This window comes from Lepisma saccharinum, chromosome 5, assembly GCF_977018435.1.
Source record: "Lepisma saccharinum chromosome 5, izLepSacc3.1, whole genome shotgun sequence".
In the NCBI taxonomy this organism is placed as follows: domain Eukaryota; kingdom Metazoa; phylum Arthropoda; class Insecta; order Zygentoma; family Lepismatidae; genus Lepisma; species Lepisma saccharinum.
Window position 1 is genome coordinate 89,125,777 of NC_139233.1, and position 19,208 is coordinate 89,144,984.

At 36.0% G+C, this 19,208-nt stretch overlaps 1 protein-coding gene across 1 annotated transcript in view; it reads left to right on the plus strand.

Moving 5' to 3' along the window:
* The window catches only part of LOC145988136 (uncharacterized), a 127,554-nt gene that overhangs the window by 61,427 nt on the left and 46,919 nt on the right, over window positions 1–19,208 (plus strand). Inside the window, exons 8-11 of the mRNA XM_083122967.1 lie at window positions 6,963–7,036; window positions 10,343–10,520; window positions 13,716–13,971; window positions 18,451–18,620. Coding sequence (XP_082979093.1) covers window positions 6,963–7,036; window positions 10,343–10,520; window positions 13,716–13,971; window positions 18,451–18,620 — 678 coding nt within the window. The remainder of the gene's footprint in view (window positions 1–6,962; window positions 7,037–10,342; window positions 10,521–13,715; window positions 13,972–18,450; window positions 18,621–19,208) is intronic.

Sequence of the window (19,208 nt, forward strand, 5' to 3'; positions counted from 1 at the left end):
TTTCGTTTGAAGGTAGACAATACCAATACAAACGTTTAGTATTTGGTACATGTGATGGAGTGCAAGCATTTACGATGGCAATGACCAAGGTATTAGGCGACATTCTGTCAGAGAATGTTATCATTTATGTTGATGATTTATGCATTAGAAGTGAATCTTTAGAAAGTCACATAGAACATTTAAGAAGTGTATTTTCTAAATTAAGAGAGTCTGGTATTATTGTACGTCTCAAGAAGACATTCCTCTGTAAAGAAAAGTTATTGTACTTGGGTCACATTATTGACAAAACAGGTATAAGAGTAAATCCAGAGAGAGTAGAGGCTATTCTCAATCTTCCTACTCCGAAGGATGTAAAGACACTTCAAAAAATAATAGGTTGTTTCTCTTGGATGAGAAGATTCATTCCAAACTTTGCTACCATATGTGCACCTTTATGTGAATTGTTAAGGAAAGGTAAGAAATGGATATGGACTAAGAAGGAACAAGAGAGTTTTGATTTGCTCAAGCAAGAGATTTCTAATGATGCTAAACTATTTCATCCTGATCTTAATCAAAGGTTATGAAAGGTTATGAGAAACAATACACTATAACCGAGCTAGAATGTTTTAAGTCTTTTATTTTGTATTGAGAAATGTAATCAATATCTTTTGGGAAAAGAATTTACTTTAGTTTGTTGTCATAAATGTCTCTCTTGGCTGAACCATTCAAAGAATTGGAACCCTCGCTTATTGCGTTGGTCCCTTCAACTTCAAAAATACCAGTTCATTGTAGAATACTGCAAAGGATCTGACAATGATCTAGCGGACTTATTGTCCAGACAATTTTCAGAATCGGAGCCGATTTTGATGCACATAAACAATAATGTAATGTTTAAAAATGAAGTATTAGATATACCTGTAGAGTTGTTAGTCCAAGAACAGTACAATGATAAGCTATTTCAACCTATTATTGATTATTTGAATAATTGTGAAAGTGTAAGTGTAAGTTTACCTCAAAGGTGTAGAAAATTGAAAAAGTTTTATAAAGTATGCAATGGAATTTTGATGATAAGAGATTTTCAATTTGAGAACATCTGGAAAATATGTATACCTCAATCTTTAGTTTCTGTAATACTGAGGAATTATCATGACAATATGGGCCACTTTGGTTGTGAAAAAGTACTCAGAAGAGTTAGGAAACTGTACTTTTGGCCTGGTATGAGAAAAGGTATTCTGAGTTATATCAAAGATTGTGAACTATGTATGAGAACGAAGCCATGTCGACATCCGTCCAAGGGCATATTCCAACAACATTGTAACCAGGGTGAAACTATTTTGTTTTTGGATATACAAGGACCATTAATTAAAGGCTCACAAGGAGAAAGGTTTCTTCTAACCTTACAAGATGCTAACACTAAATATCTGTTCTCTTATCCAATGAGGTCAGGTACAGTCAACAGTATTGTAAAAGCCTTGCTAGAAGGATATGTCAGGCATTTTGGCATTCCACATAGGTTGGTCAGTGATAACGGCACGGTGTTTCATTCTAACAAATATGTGGACACTTTAACAAGCTTAGGTATAAAATTGGCGTATACCCCAATATATCACCCTAGTTCTAATTTGGTTGAGAGAATTCATTCTGAACTCAACCGGCTCATGCATGTGTTTTGTAAAAACAACCACAAAGATTGGCCGAAATATATAGATGTAGTTGTAAGGTTATTAAATGATAGTGTACACACACAGCTAGGATAAGCTCCTCAGAGTTACAACTAAATAGAGATCTTAACTCATGTATTTTGAATCATTTTAATTTACCGCCTAATGAAATTTCTCTGTGGAAAGATAAGCTATACATGGCTTTTGTAAAGAGTTTCCAAGCAAGGAAGAAAAGAAATGACAGGTACAACTTGCAACAAGAAAATAGACCTGAGGTTAAAATAAAAGACCTGGTATTTGTAAAAACCCATTATCTTAGCAGTCTCCTAGAAAATCACACTAAAAAGTACAGTGAGGTCTATGAAGGTCTGTATATGGTACTTGACAAACAAGCAACTAATGTATACATTGTAATAGATTTGAAAACTGGCAATATCAGTGTAACCATCACAGTGATAATCTAAAAATCTGGAATTGTTCCATTGAAAAAAGAAGTTGTTATTTAAGCCAATTGGAAAAACTAAATCCAAAATTGTACAAACATTTGTTTTGAGTAGATCAAAGAAAGATTTAGATTTTGTTTAAAATTATTTATATTTATTTGTTATTTTTATATTTTCTTTAACATAGATAATGTTGTATTGATTATACCCAGTGTATTTGACCATGATGTATACCAGTTTAACTGTAACTACACAAAGTATGAGTGTAGATATGATAACAATGTGTAAATTATAAATGGGTATTTGATTTTGTAAAAATTTCACTTGAAGGAAATTTTTCTCCCAAGAGAGGGGAGTTATGGCAGTTGTATCATTTGATTAATTTTGTACTAGAATGTAGAGAGGTAGGAACGTCGCTGTGATGTAGTGAATGACCTCAGAGCTCCTCATGCCTCGCAGCTCGAGCGAGGTGGGAAGGGGGAGGTGCTAGCAGTTGAAACGGCAGATCGCTTGACGTCGGACTGGGTATCGGGCAGTGGCTCGACATTTGTGCGGGGTGTAATACCTGCAATTACGTGTTTGTGTTGAATAAATAGTAAGTCAAGGAAACTGATTCTTATTACTTCCTGTCGTCATAATTTCAATATGAAGATAATATATTTTTTCTATAATGTGTAATATGTACTTGAAAATATTGAGCGAAATGGTTAATATCAAAGCAAGACATATATCATCCTAAAGTAATACTTGGGATGGGATGGTATGAAATTTTGGCCGATACCGATAAAATACCGTTATAAAATTTACCGAAACCAATAACCGATATTCTACTGATCCGATATAAAATTAGAAATGGTTCTTGAAGAACCTGAAATGTTCATTGATATCCTTAATAAATGTGTTTTTCAAGGTGACTGCAGTGCAAAATAAGTTGAATATGTAGACATTTACTTTTTTATAAAGTAGGGCATGAAGATTATCCACAAAAATTACAACAAAATTTCAGAATTTTGCACTAAATTTGAAGATATTTATCAATATATCGGATCGGTAAAGTACACAGTAATTTTACTGATAAAGCGATACACTGTTATGCCTATATTGGCCGATACCGATAGAGTAGCAATTAATCAGTCCCATCCCTAAGAAATAAAAAAGATTGATAAAATGGATATGATATGATATCCAGCATATTGAAGATCTATGTCGGTACTATTCATTGCACTTTCAATTCCTTGCATTATGTGTGAGTTTGTGGGTTGATGGATTAGAGGCTCATGAATTCATTCATTAATAGATGTTTTGTTAGTTTCTTCTTGAATTTGTCTTGTATGATCTGGTAACTTGATGCATGTGGATTTTGCACCTTTTCAAATAGTGCTGTATTTTGAGTCTGAACTGGGAATTTGGAAACAGACCTTGTGTTGTAGTGATGTACTTGGAGAAGCTATGCATTTTGCATCATTATGTCTGTAGTGTCTGCATCATCATCCTTCATGAAATTGAAGAACATCTGCAGGTGGCCAAACATAAAAGAGAAAAGTGGTAATTCTCAATTTTTGGTGTTCACTCTTAATTTGAAACAAGCTCTTTCTGAGGACGTCATTGTTAAAAAGCTTTTATGTTGTCATTTCGAAAATAAGGATGTGAGTTTTGTTAAACTCCTAGAAGTATGCAGTACAATGTCATAATACAAATTGTGTCTGACCTTCCAGTTGCATCTCTGGCATAGCCATAGCATTCTCATCTGTGAGGATGGTCCAATGTTTGTCACATTGATTCTTTTGTCAGAATACAACTGGCATTGGAAATGTTTATTCCTTTCAAGATATTGAAAGACAGCTGTCTCAATGGCAGTAGACAATCAGATATCACATGATAGGTGCGGGAAAATGATAGGTTATGCAGTGATCACATTCCTTGTTTGATTAAATATTTTCTGAGAACCATTTTAGGTATGCAATAAAGATCATAAATAATACTTTTGATCTGTATTGATGGAAGTTTCTATTGCTTTATTGCTTTTTAAAGATAATACGAGTAATAATAAGAATTACTTAGAATGAATAATAACAATAGTATTCTCTTCAAGAATAGATCATGTAAAATAGTTTCCTTTGCACAACTTTTCACGTATGGCATACAACTGAGCAGAAAGTTCGTGCTTAAAATCAATCAGTTGCCTAGGGTGTAAAATACAGCATGTCCACAAAAACACTCCTCGATTTTATTTGGTTATAAAATGAAAACTTTTTGCAATATGTTTGTAAGTATGGTGTCAGAAGGTGTAGTAACTCAAAATATTTTTGTTTATTCCCTACACGTTGTGAAATTGACCCATTTTTACGCTAGAGGGCAGTAAATTCAAGATGGCGCTTTCAAAACAGCAACGAAGTTGGTGTGTGTTAGAATTACACGCAACAAAGAGTGTCGTGTCTGTTCAACGTTCGTTCAGGCATAAATTTGGTGTGGAACCACCTTCGAACAAGTCCATTTTGAAGTGGTACAAGGATTTCGTCGAAGAAGGGTGCATCTGTGACAAGGGGAAAGGGCACTCTGGCTGACCGACAGTCCCACAGCAAGTTGTTGAGAGTGTGAGGGAAACCTTTGTTCGGAGCCCCAAAAAGTCAGTGCGCAGAGCGAGTATTGAACTACAAATCCCAAAAAGTACGATTAGCAAGGTGTTATGAAAAGGCTTGCACTTTCAGCCATATAAACTGCAACTGGTGCAGAAGTTAAAACCTGAAGACCGTCCAAAGCGACAGCAGTTCTGTTCGGATCTCCAGCAGTTAATGGAAAATGATGACAATCTTCTGTCGAAGATCATTTTCAGTGATGAAGCAACCTTCCACCTGCATGGTAAGGTAAACAGACACAATGTGCAGATATGGGGATTGGAGAATCCCCACGCCACGCTGGAGATACCACGTGATTCTCCTAAGTGTACTGTGTTTTGTGCCATATCTGAACAGAGAGTTTATGGTCCTTTTTTCTTTGAAGGCGAAACTGTGTCCGGCAACAGTTACTTGGATGTGTTACAAAACTGGTTGATGCCTCAACTTACTGAGGTAGGTGACTACCTTTTCCAACAAGATGGGGCATCACCGCACTGGCATCGTAACGTCCGTAACTTTCTCAATGAGGTCCTACCAAACAGATGGATAGGTCATGCTGGACGCCATGATCAGGTGTTTCTTCCCTGGCCTCCTAGGTCACCGGACCTTAGTGTTTGCGATTTTTTCTTGTGGGGGTATATCAAAGACATAGTGTTCATTCCTCCCCTACCTGCATCCATTGAAATTCTGCAGGACAGAATCACAGAAGCTGTAAACACAATCATGCCCGATATGCTTTCCAGAGTCTGGAATGAGCTCGATTATCGCCTAGATGTTTGCCGTGTGACAGGTGGGACACACATTGAGTGTCTGTAATGAAATTCAATCACATGAAACTTTATGAGTTTTTACACGTTTACTCAAAAAATGAACACAATATTCCTCAAAGTTTTCATTTCATAACCAAATAAAATCGAGGAGTGTTTTTGTGGACACGCTGTATTTTAATCACATATCTTGAAAGATCAATATAAGAAAAAAATTAATGCAGTTGAGCAGATAAAACAATTATCGAACTCCACGTTTAAGTAATTGTATAAACATTCAGAAACAGAAGTATTTCACTTAATTACTACAGTTCATTCCCAACTAATATCATTGCCACACTGAAAATAAAAGTAACTGCAGGGGTATGGATTTGAACCCACGACATCTTATTCCTTGGGGAAAAAAGAAGCTGACTCATGAGCATTTACCAACTGCTGCAGATCACTGGAAGCAAGTCTCTTGAAATGTGTATGCAAGCTTCACTTTCTCATGTTACAATCATATAATTGCTGCACCTTCTGAGAAATATTAATTTTTGCACATTCCACAGTTATTTGCAAAGTATTGTTCAATATACAAGGCTATGTCATTAAATAAAAGGAATTTTATTCTAAACTTCATGGAGATTTATGAAAAACATTTTTTTTTCATTTTGGGACTCAAAAATTATTCCTTAGCAACATGTCATAAAGGTGTTGTGACAATTAAGCAGTATGCGCCTGTGCAGTACCTGATACAACATGGCAGCTCCACTGTTGACTTGCATCATAGAAGAGCAACAAAGTATTATTAGTTTTTTGTGGTCAGAGGAAGTGAAACCTGAAATTACAGCAGAATGAAGGTTCAGTACGGAGACAATTGTGTAAAAAAGGAGAGAGTGTACAACTGGCCTCCCACTCTGGTGTTCATCACTGACATTCCATCTTCCGTTTTTAAAAACTGATCTTTCCAGTCATTCATACACGGTGAAAGTCAACAGTGGAGCTGCCATGTTGTACGAGCTCCTTCGCAGGTGCATATTGCTCAATCGTCACAACACCTTTATGTAGCTAATCAGTGGTGATTTATTCATTCTAGTTTTTGGACTTTTAACCACTGTTATTTTTTAAAAGAGCTTTACCTACATATCTCTTTTAAAAAATAACAGTGGTTAAAAGTCCAAAAACTAGAATGAACACCTTTATGCCATGTTGCTAAGGAATCATTTTGAGTCCTGAAATACAATTTTTTGTTGTGCATAAATCTACATGAAGATTAGAATAAAAATTTATCTTATTTAATTACTTACCCTTGTATTTTGCCTAAAATATTTGTAGTAATGGTTCTCTGTGTTCATACTTGAAAGGGATTTTTTTCAGGTGGATCACTACCGAGTGCATTGTTTCCAACCCTACAAAAGTTTCTCTGTTTCCAATTTCAACATACAGAATAACAACAGATATATTTACTTTTATATATTCTAAATAACATGTTTGTTACTGTGCTCTTATTTTCAGAAAATGTTCATGAGGGCTGGGCAATTACAAAACGAATTCAAAGTATTGCAGGAAGAAGTGTCAACCTTTGAAAAGTAAGAAAAATATTTTTATGTACTAGCGCATAATACTTGTTTTTTCTACTTGCTGTGGAGATTGCATTGCTTTTCCAATAATTGCAAATTCAAGTTTCTGTTTCATCTTAAAGACCAATTTGAATTCTGCTTCTATTGTAGCAGCATACATCATTGTATAATTTCTAAGGTCATGTCAATAATTTAATCATATAGTGCTGAAATTAAACCATTATGCACTGGTTGACAATTGCTAAGGAACAAACACGTTTTGACCAATAACTTTTGACTACGTGATCAGGGTACAACAAGTGTACAATATATAAGTACAGATATCAGTTAAGGTTTATTGAGAAAAGATGATGGGGAATCCACATCAACCAAAGAAACAGGACATCATAAAGCAAAACCAGCATAAGCAAAACAAAGTGAGGAAAGCACATGAATCACAATTGGGCATGTGTAGAGTGAGTCCAGAGGAAATCAGTATGCTGTGTGGCCACCGCAGACTGCACAGCAAGCTGCACACCTGTTTGGCATGCTGTCGATGAGAGCGTTCGTGAGCGCGAGGGGTATATTGTCCCATTCTTCCTGAAGTGCAGTTTTCAGCTCCTGGAGGGTCCGGGGTGGGGGATTCCTTTGTGCAACCTGCCTTCCGAGAGCATCCCACGCATGTTCGATGGGATTGAGATCCGGTGAATATGCAGGCCAGTCCATGCAGGTGATGTTTTTGCTTTCCAGTGTGTCTGTCACTTGGACAGTTCTGTGTGGAAGTGCATTATCATCCATGTAAAGAAAGGCAGGGCCCACTGCACCCCGAAAAAACGAACATAACCTTCCAGGATCTCGGTAGAATACCGTGCTCTGGTAACGGATAGTGTGTCAAAGATGTGCAGTGCTGTTTTCCCATTTTTCATTATGCCCCCCCAAACCATGACTTTGGGTCCCCCATACCTGTCACGTTCACAGATTTGCTGTGCATTATATCATGTAACACATTCTCTCCACACCATTTGGTGTCCAGAATCACTTGTCACACAGTACTGCGATTCATCGGAGAGCATCACATTTGCCAATCTGCCTTGGTCGCAGTTACGATGCTGCACACACTAGTGTAAATTGGCACGACGGTGAGCTGGTTTTAATGGCACACACTTAACTGGCTTCCGGGAATACAACTCACCACTATTCAGTTGTCATTTAATGGTTTTTGAGGACACACGGACACCTGAAGCACCGACAAGGTCTTGAGCAATTTGGGCTGGAGTGGCAGATTGATTCCTTTTTTGCCACCTGGATGATGTACCGATCGTGGCGAGCAGTTGTACATCTTCCACGACCCCCACCATGAATACGCAAAGCTGTTCCTCTGGTACGAGTAGCTTTCTGAAGTCTGGAAATGACACTTTTCGATACCCTCATAACACGTGCCACTTCAGTGACACTTCGTAATCACTTAAATGCACTCTTCTCGCCATCTTCCTACATGCTTCTTCTGTTGCACACCAGTATTGCACTGCCAACGGCCTCTACCAAGTTTGACTGTCTCCCATGGGTACAACCTCCTACCACAGCACTGCAGTCTTTTCCTGATAACGATGCTCCAAGTGAACACGTTCCTTTCTGAATGGACGCAAGGATTCCTTGCTGCCCTCTACTGGTCTCCTTCTGGCAACAAACTGACACGGAGTTGTGTATGAAAAATATATGGGTCAATATGTGTTTGTTCCTTAGCAATTGTCGACCAGTGTAATAATATATGTGAAATTCTTTAAAAAATATGATCAATGTACATAGTTATTCATAATTAGTTACATAAAATTAAAATTAAATAACTCCATTTGTATAATATACTTACATAATTTATTTACTGCATTAAAATCTACATAGCTTCAAGTTTCTTATAAATGTATGATATAGCTCTCTTTTGTCACTCGGCAAATATCCCACTAGTATGAAACTTCATCCCATATTTGCGAATTCCCACATAAGAGTGATCTCGTTCTCTCTGTGTTACACAGCCTGTATTGATAAAACAATTGTTTTGCTTGAGGCAGAACTTTCTGATACGTAGTTCTGAAATGCTGTTGAACGGTAACTACAGACTGTGTTTCGTGGCACTTCAGACAACACTGCATGTGCTCTGCACCGCTGTAAGGCTTCATGTCAACTGGTACCCACCTGTAACAGAGCGACTGACCTCTAGTGACCTATTAATGAAACTTCATTGTATGGTGCGTATTTAGAACCATATTTGAATCAATATTGAGTAATACTTTCGGATTTAGTCAGGTTTAGTTTTAGGTAACTAATTTTGAATAACCCTGTACAAGAGGTCCACTGAACACTCCTTTATTTTAATTTATTTATATGTTCTGAAAACTACTATGCCTAAAATTAAACAATAGATCTACAAGTAATAGAACTAGGATGTCAGTATGCTTTCGTGTGTGTTCCTTTGGTGCAAACAAGCTACCATTCCTTTGTCACCCTAGCCATGCTAAAGAGCAACAGTCTTGAATCTGACAGCTGTTAATTTTCCAAGCTACTAAAGAAACACACATTAAGGTCAAGCTCATATCTAGAAATATATTTTGTAAAGGATCCTTTCATGCTAACCTACTGTCTCACATGAAATAATAATATTAGCAATAATATATTTCATTTTTTAGAATAATTAGAATAGTATTAATATTAATACATGAGAAGTAAAGAGGTAGCATCCTATTCATTATCTACCTTATTTTTAGTTAAGATCAGTAAAATCTGCATAAGAAGCAGGTGATTTGCAAGGAAAAATGTCAAAATAAATAGAATATATGTAGTATGTTTAAAGTAACAAAAATATGTATTGTTATTTCCAATTATTATTATTATTGTGCATTAATTTTTGTAGGTGGTGTCAATACACTGCATACAAAAACCTACCCTACTTATGTTTTTGAACAATGAATTTCAACTCATTTCTTTCATTTGATTGAATAACATAGCCAGATGTCAGCCATGCCTGTTACTACCAATGTTGCCAGTACACCTTGTAATTTGATTAAAGCACACGTTTTTTTTTAATATGTCATAATAAATCCCATAAATCGTCTGTAATGCATCAAATACGTAAACAATTATCATTCTTTTAACAATTCAACAAATACCCACAGAGGCCATCTATACACATTGAAAATTATTGCAAGCGACTTCATAGTTCTAACTTCAGGCGAATAGTTTGTACAGTAGATTCAAATTAAAATGGAGAGTTTCGAATAACACCTACTGTTCATATGGGGTCATTTGTGCATGTTATTAATTTTTTCTTCCTTCTCTTTTTAGTGCTTCAACTTTTTACTACATGAATCCTATTAAATGGCTGAAGGTATCTCTGAAAACATGGAGAAGTAAAGAAGAGCCAGTTGTGAAAAGCAAAGGAAAATCTTTTGCTGAAGTTCATACAAACACACTTTACATTCACTGTACATCAGCATATCTCAATAAGTGTGCTCTTCCAGAGGTAAGAATAGTTGTGGGAACTTGATTATATATTATTCAGGGAACTGCAGAGAAAAAAACATAGAATACTGGAAACTAAAAATCCTGCAAAGAATATTAATAGTTTTTTCAATTGGAACTGCAAGAAATAAATTTATAATTAGGAGAAAAATGTAAAATCTGGAAATGTTTCTCATATTATTACAGGGTGTCTACTAGTCAAGAATTTCAAGAAATCAACAGGTAGGTCAAGAAAGTCAAGAAATTATGCTTGGGGTCAAGAATTTTTGTTATTTTTTTACAGTATGGTTAATTTACATTGTTATATACCTGCACTGGGATTTGATAAAATTGAATATTTGGAATTTAAAATTGTATTGAGTTGTGGTTATGATTTATTCACCTTGTTTCTTAACAATTACATTCTTCAAGGTTGCTATGTGTCTGGAAAACCTGGAAGACAGGGAAATATCAGAGAATTTGGCTTCTCAGGGAAATGTCAGGGAATTTTGCAGCTTGTCTGGAATTAGTGTGCATTTTGGAGTCAGCAAGTGAAGAAGTTCCAAATGAACAAGCAGTTCACTTCCACTTCTGTATTCGGTTCTTGTAATTCCACTCTGAAAAAAGATTCAGTTTAGAAACTTGTTTCTTTCGTTCTTATGATTTTCAGTCTTGTGCAAAATTATGGTTCCTTCGAATTTCTGTAACAAATTTTCACTTTTATAATACTAGATATTAGAAAGAATATCAAAGTAAAACTTGCAGTCCAGATGTCGGATTGATATAACTAAAGTACATTGACAAGATGATCATAATTATCGGAAAGGTGGTGAAGATGAGGTGATCGTCTATTATTTTATAGGTCTTAGTCTTGTTAGCATTTCCTATAGAATTCCTATATGCAACAAAAAATTCTCCAGATGCTCTTTACTTATAAATGTAAGCAAAGAAACAGCATTTTCTACGACAGTATAAATCCGCCAGAAAATGAGAAATTGTGTATGGTTTATGAACTTTTTTCTGTTGTTTTTATATTGTGGAGATCTGTTATGTGAAATAATATACCTCTGTTACCTTAGCCTGAAGGCTAGATGCCCTTGATTCTAGCGCCCAATACATTTGATGCCGATTGCAATTTTACATTTTATTCTTCGAATTTTCGTGTGTTCTTGTGTGTGTAGAATGAAATTTGCTAAAGAAAAGTTGTGAAAGTGAATATTCATAATAATTAATGGATTATATATATAAAAAAAGAAAAAGGTTCAAAAGCAAAAAATTCATGATGATAAACATGACTGGAGAAATTTCATTTTTGGACTGGAAAACCTGGAATTGTCAGGGAATTTCATGATCAAAAATTCGTAGCAAGCCTGTTCGTGTATACTTGAAGTTGTGTAAAAATATTAAATAAAGTAGAGGCCATTGTCCATCGAAAATAATGTCTGAAGCATTAATGTTTACATGCACTAATAACTAAGTCAACCTAAATCTCTTCTTAAAGTACAGCTTAAGTTCTCATCTTAACTGGCCTTGTGGTAGGAGTTTTTCATTGAATAAGAATATATATTTTCTTAATTTTCAACTATTCCTAAGTAGGGGGTGATTAAATAAATGTTAAGAAAAAGGAGGAAAAGGTCAAGAATTTTGGATTTGTTCTTTTGGTAGACACCCTGTATTAGACTGAGCCGATACTGGGACCACTGTAATGTATTGACTGATACCAGTGATACCAGTATTGCAAAGTATTAGTTGGAATTTAATCATCGATGCTGCTGATAGTTTCCTGGAATATCAGTGTTTCGTGGAGTCTGCAAAAATACTGTTCAGCAATTTCATTCTGTCTGAATATCCTGGAAATTATGCAAAGTGCATAATTTTCATTGTTTTTGCAACAACATTGTGGAGCAAAATTAAGTAGGTGTTTATCCCATGTGAAATTACAAATATTTTAAAGCACTAGTATAGTTCCATGTGAAATTTTAAATAAATGCTATAGTTACATTAGGATGGTTACGACCCTGAGTATTATACAAGATATGTAAAGAATGTCAAGGGAACTCAGAAGGGGGTTGGGGAGAACCTCACCCATCAATGTGAACTGAAAATTCAATTTAGTTTTTAATTTTCATACATTAATTGACATAAATCTTTTAGATTTTACCGACCATTGGTAAATGTACAAATGTACTACAGTTTTTAACAATTGTCCATGGCTTTACATCACAAAATACTGGAAATCATGTACAGTGGAACCTCGATTTTATGTTTTTCAGGAGATCAAGCTGAAAAAACTTAAAATGTGGGAAAATGTAAAATCGAGGAAAATCTTGTAACATTTTACTATTTTGGGACCATTAAGATTGAATGTATAATGCAGGAAACTATAAAATCGGGGTTTCACTGTAACTTACCTGTAGTGGATATAAACATAAAACATGTTTTTCCATGATTTCCAAAGTATGGTATGATGTCATCCACCTCTGACACACAACTACCTACAATGGCTACCACTTCATCAGTTGCTGTTTTCCAGCTGCACATATCACCTTGCCACTCAACCTAACCTCTTTTTAACCTTTTTTCAATCATGTTTTAACTCTCATTCTGAGGATGGCCTCTACTATATTTGGTTCATGTTTTAGTTTTCTACCAAAACATGTATGTTATATGTTTTTATCATTTTGTTACAATTATGAAGTAAAGCACTACTTTCCTGTGTTTATAACAGATATATCAGAAAACCGACATTTCAAACACGTTGCCAGCCCCTTTGGCAGGCTTGTCCAAAGAAATCACATTAAAAAAAGGTAAAAAGGAAATAAAAATGTTTTTTTAAAAGGATAAAAGTCATAGGATTGAAAAACTGTAGGTCCAGTGGTGCACAACAGTTGATAGTGATGTGCGTCTGGTGACCACGATGCAGTTTTTTGTAATCCTATGACTTTCATCCTTTTAACCATTTTTGTTCTCAAACTATGCTGTCGCTAGCCTTTAGTTCTGACAATAAGCCCGAACCATTATTTTTTTTTTTTTTTAAAGATCCTGTTAAACTACGTGTAAGTAGTGGCTTGTGTTTTATTTAATAACTGCAAGCTGTGGTTATGTGAACGTTTAAGAAATTATTTGTTACAACTGGCAACTTACATGCTCATATATATGTTCAGATAGATTGAATATATAGCTAATTTTTCTATATTTTAACATTTTCTTATTGCAGGAACTAGCTTTGAAAACAGATGTAATATGTTTGTCAGATTCTTTTCCATGGATACTTCAGCCGGACACCAAGTTTTTAATGTTATGGGATGTGGTAGTTCTGACTGTGGTATTACTTATATCATTCACATATCCTTATTATGCTACATTTCAAAGATATACCCCTCGACACGCACTCGAATGGACTGTTCTTGTTGATATTGTGTTTTTCCTAGATATATACATCAGTCTTACAACTGCTATAAGAACTACGGGTGGTAAGTTACAGATTAACAAGAAGTCATTTTTCATAGGAGAATTAACTACATGAAAATAGATTAATATTTTGCAAAGGTTCATTTTAGTTAAATTGATCTCATGTCTTCAATTCTGCTATTATGCTATTATTGTGTGTTTGTCAGTCGCATAGCATTCTAGTATTCCCATATGGCCGGCGTTTGAGCTTTATGGCATTATAATAGCTATTTTTCGCGATCTGCCTACAATAACAGCTCTCAGTTGTAGCATTTTTCTAATGTCTTTGCTTACTGGACGCCCCTAGGTATGGCGTACATGACTCTTCCTTCCTGGAGGAAACGGTTGGATCTCTACAGAATGTGCAAAATACTCTTTTGTACTTTGGCGTACGGAGCACTTGATTGGATCTAGAGCCCATGTGACCCTTCCTGCCTGCTCTCCTGCTGTGTGATGCTACAATATGCAATATTGACTGATGTAACTTTACAAAACTCAAATATACCATTTCTTAATGACCACTGCATTGTGTAATTTATCACAATAACAGTGAAATGCATTATAAACTAAAAGAACAACACAGTTTTTGTCAAACAAGTTGGTAAAGTTCTTGTGATAGAAGTTCAGCCTATGGCTGTTCTACCACCTAACCTGCAAAACTTTTTTTAAATATTTTGTCGTTAGTATCTATCTGCTTAATATTGTGTCAATGAAAATGTTTAGCATTTGTTTCAAAACTCTTTACATTGTATGGTCTCTGGGCAAAATTATTTTAAAATGTTTATCATCATTCTCAAGATGCAAAAAACAGTGGTCTGAATTACTAATCTACACTGTTACATCAGTAGAGTGTACGATAGTTGGATCATCCACCCACCTCTGTGTCAAGTGTGTTTTGCACAGCACGCTAAGATGCCAGAGGTTCCGGGTTCGAATCCCAGCCTGGGTTTGTGAGTGTCCCTTCATCAGTATCATCACTCATATTCATATTCGCAATTAACCAAAAGTGGTAGAAAAGCGAAGTAAAATAAACCAAATCAATCAATAGTTGTATCAACCACAACAATGACGTCTACTGTTGTTCTAGAGGCGCTTGTGATTCAGGTAGGTTTTTTAATGACTTGTGTCATGCTGAAAGGTTTCCTTGATTATAAAACATAGTTTTACTACACATGTGTTATGTGTGGAGCAAAATACTCCGAATGGTGTACGGTGTTTCTGACTTGAGCAATCCAATTAAAAAGGTGTAAAACACCAGTGCTTCAAACATTTGTTGCACACTGATGCATCTCATTTTCTAGATAAAACAAGCATGGGTCATGTTTTGTCGGAACCCGGCTGACTTCATGCAATAAACACAATGATATTGTGATTTTAAATAGACAGTACCTATGATGGCTAATTCCGTAAGTAAACTCTTAAGCAAGATAAGGCCTACCCTTCTTTCAGACTTGGCGTTCCCACCCAAAATGTCGATGCTACGCCACTGGTGTTTGTGTGTTGAAAAGGAAGGGGGGTTTCTCAGGAGATCAGTCAGTTGAAGTTCAGTTAATTTGGAAATAAACAACAACTTAACTTAATGGCCGCGGTTGCTCAGTCGGTAACGTGTCTGACTACCATGCTAAAGGTCCCGGGTTCGATCCCCGGCCAGTTCAAATCCGGAACTTTTCTAACGGAAGTGGCCCTGGTGCCCACCCAGCGTCAAATAACATGGGTACCTGGGGGGTAAAGGCCGTCAGGGGCATGATGCTGATCACATCACCCCCCTCACTACCGGATCAAGAAAGTGTGGGGCATTACCCCCCACACCCCCTATACGCCTTCATGGCATTGTGCTAAGCACAGGGGAGCACTTTACCTTTTTTTACTTAACCAGTCTGAACTTTCAAGAACATTTGTAACAGTTCAGTGCCTTGGCCTTGTATGCACACAAAGGTAAGGTAAAGTTTCCCGTGCTCTTAGCATAATGCCATTAAGGCACATTCTAGGGGATGTGGGGGTAGGGCCCCACATATCATTGATCTCAACCATTTTGGAGGTGATGTGATCAGCACCATGATCCAGCTGGCTTTACTCCCCCAGGATTACCCCCAGATACCCTTTGATTTGAGGCTGGGTGAGCTCTTTATGCGGGGACAAGGTCAGAAATATTCCGACCTCAGACCACCCACCCCGGGAATTAAACCTGGGTCTCCCCTGTGGCAGTGAGACACCCTACTGACTAGACCAAAGAATATACACACAGCATACACCAAAAATGGCTAAAAATATATTGAGTGGGAAGGAGAAGACATTTGTCAGGCAAACCTCCCTGGAGCTTAATGAATAAGGTTGCTGCTTTGTAATCATGAGGTCACTGGCTTTATACCCAGTAGAGGCAATTTGGATAATGGTTCATATCAAACTTTACCACAGAATAAAGTGCACTTAAAACACTTAACACTAACTGATAAAGACCTTTCGCATGCCACACAAAAGAGAGGACAAGTATGGGACAATATACTATATTTCGCCTTACATTGGAAAATGGATTATATTCACTGTTTAATATTATTAAGAAGAGTGCATTCATTTTTGATACAACTAGGAAAAAACTGCTTTACACTTTATTTCGTATGATAGTGCAACTGAGAAGGTTGTGCGCGATACTATTACTTGAAGCAAAAAGGAATGTGCTGTGAATCAATTACATAAAACTAAAATTATCATTTTGTTAAAGTTTATTTTGATTATACGCATTTATTAACATGATACAGAACTTTGAGTGTAGCACAAGTGTTAGCAGAGGAAGTGCACATGAAGCAAACTTTTTAACACCTCAGGTGCTCTCCCAAAAAGAATGCACAACAATCAATTTTTCTTCAAGCAAGTCTTCTCAACAATTTTTCAACCACCAAACTTGAAAAATTGCTGTGAAGACTTCCAAATCTTTCCACCACCATGTCTTGTTTGTGAACTTACAATCGCCTTATAGGTTCTTACAAAAAAAAAAAAAAAAGCACAAAAAAACTCTCAACAAACATAACTTTAAGAAAGCAAGGGTTCTGGTTCAATCAACTGCTTTTCCACAAACTTGATTTCAATCAAACACTACCTGTTGAATCATAGAAAACCCATAGTTCCCTGGCTATAAGCATTCGTACCAAAGATCAAGAGAACAACGAGTACTGTAGAAATATTGTTCTTGTTTCTATCATGGGATATGAATCACAGCAAAAATTGGTTTATCTTTCTGCCCAATTTTTTATATTGCAATATTTTACAGAAATTCAATGGTTCATATAGAGCAAGGAAATATTTATCTTAATTTTGTCTCTAAAACTGTAGAGCAGCAAGATTTCTGTTGAATGCATCTGCCTGACCCCCCTTCCTGTCGTCACTGGATTTTAGAGAACATGAGAGATTTCACTACAGATGTACCAAAGTAGATGAGACTGACCAACTGATTTATCTTCCAAAGTAACCGTTTTGATAAACCACATAAAAGAAACTTCCACAACAGAAAGTTTCTATGAATTAATTGTGATTATCTGGATTTACCTAATTTCTTATTATTTTACTGAACTGAATGCAATACTAAGTATTTCATGTCTTTACTTTTGCAGGGTTTGAGACAGATTTGTAGATAGGATACACCTGAACATAACTGTCTTGCATTTTTATTCAATAGAAATATTGTCTCTAAATACAAACAAAAAAAATGCAATCTACGAAAATTAATGATATATATTGAAATTCATTGACACAAGTTCCTTCTAAAATTGTGCAAAGTAATTGGTAATAAAAGTACTGTTAATGTGTGATCATGGCTGTCAGTAAATTTATTTGTCAGCATTGATTAATATAATAATTGGTCCCCTCCTCGATGGCACAGTGATAGCTTCGTCTCTTTGTAATCAAGGGGTCCCGGGTTCAATATCCGGTGGAGGCACATAGTGGTTCAGATCCCACTTTAAACTGTAGGTCTAGTCCCGATTAGCCTTACTGTGCATAAAGTGGACTTAGAACACCAATAATTGGTCCATTGTGCATGTATATGTAGACATGTTTGTAACATTATTCATTTAAGATTTCATTAAAATACAAATTTTGGCCACTCCAGAACTTTAGTGCATTAAAAATTGTAGCTCAACCAGTGATGAAACTTGATTCTTTGCGATTCTGTGCCAATGTTCTTTAACTGATCTACCAAGCCAACCTCTGAAACTATAGAAAATGTCATAAATGTTCACTTGTAGTTCCTTCATATTGGTTTCATCCATTTTTTCCCCCTTCACATTATCCAATGTATTTAACTTAATTATCGATACAAAGCTACTAAATCCCCTAACTTAAATATTAATAGTTTTAATGTATTTTACAGATTTCCTGTACCAAAAATTAGTTGTGATATTTTGTCTTGTTACTGTTTTTACTATTATTAGGATATATACAGTGTTTTTGTAATATAACTTTTGTTCTATATAACTGATTCAAAAACTCATAATTTCTTTACATTGCAGAACTTGTAATAAACTTTAAAAGAATTTTAAGATATCGACTAAAGGAACCTGGGTTCATACTTGACGTGTTAGCATTTCTTCCCATTGAAATTTTCATGCCTTATATGACAACTCCAAATGTTAGATACCTACCAGTATTTCGGATGAATCGCCTTATTAAAATATGGAAGGTGAGTGTTAATGGAAGAGTCAAACATAAGGAATTTGACAGTGGGAGATACACTAGGGAGTTAGAAGATCAACAGAGCATTATTGTTTTTTTACTTACTAATATTTTGCAATTATAATATTTTTATAGTACTATAGTACAGTCAAAAGTATCCAGACATTTATTCCAGTCTATAGTCACACTTTCCCTGTGAGGCACTTTCCAGTACTGGATATTAATAGGAGTAGGTTCACCCTTTCCCTTGATCACAGTAGTAGTATCCTGGAAACACTTGCTACCAGGCATCTGGACATATCTGAATGAATAGCAGGCCATCCATCCTGAAGAGCCGTAGCCAGAACATGTACTGATGTGTAACGTTGGTGTCTAAAGTGAAATCAACATTGTAAGTCCCACAGGTGATCTGTAGGATTCAGATCTAGACACTGGAAAGGCCAGTCCATTTCAGTAACCCGATTGCTCACAAACGATACGTGCACAGTCCTCACTTTATGACAGGCAGCATTGTCATGCTGGTATAGACAATAGTCATCACCAAAGTGGTCCTCCACTCAAGATCACACATTACCAGCGCTCCACTGTTCAGTGA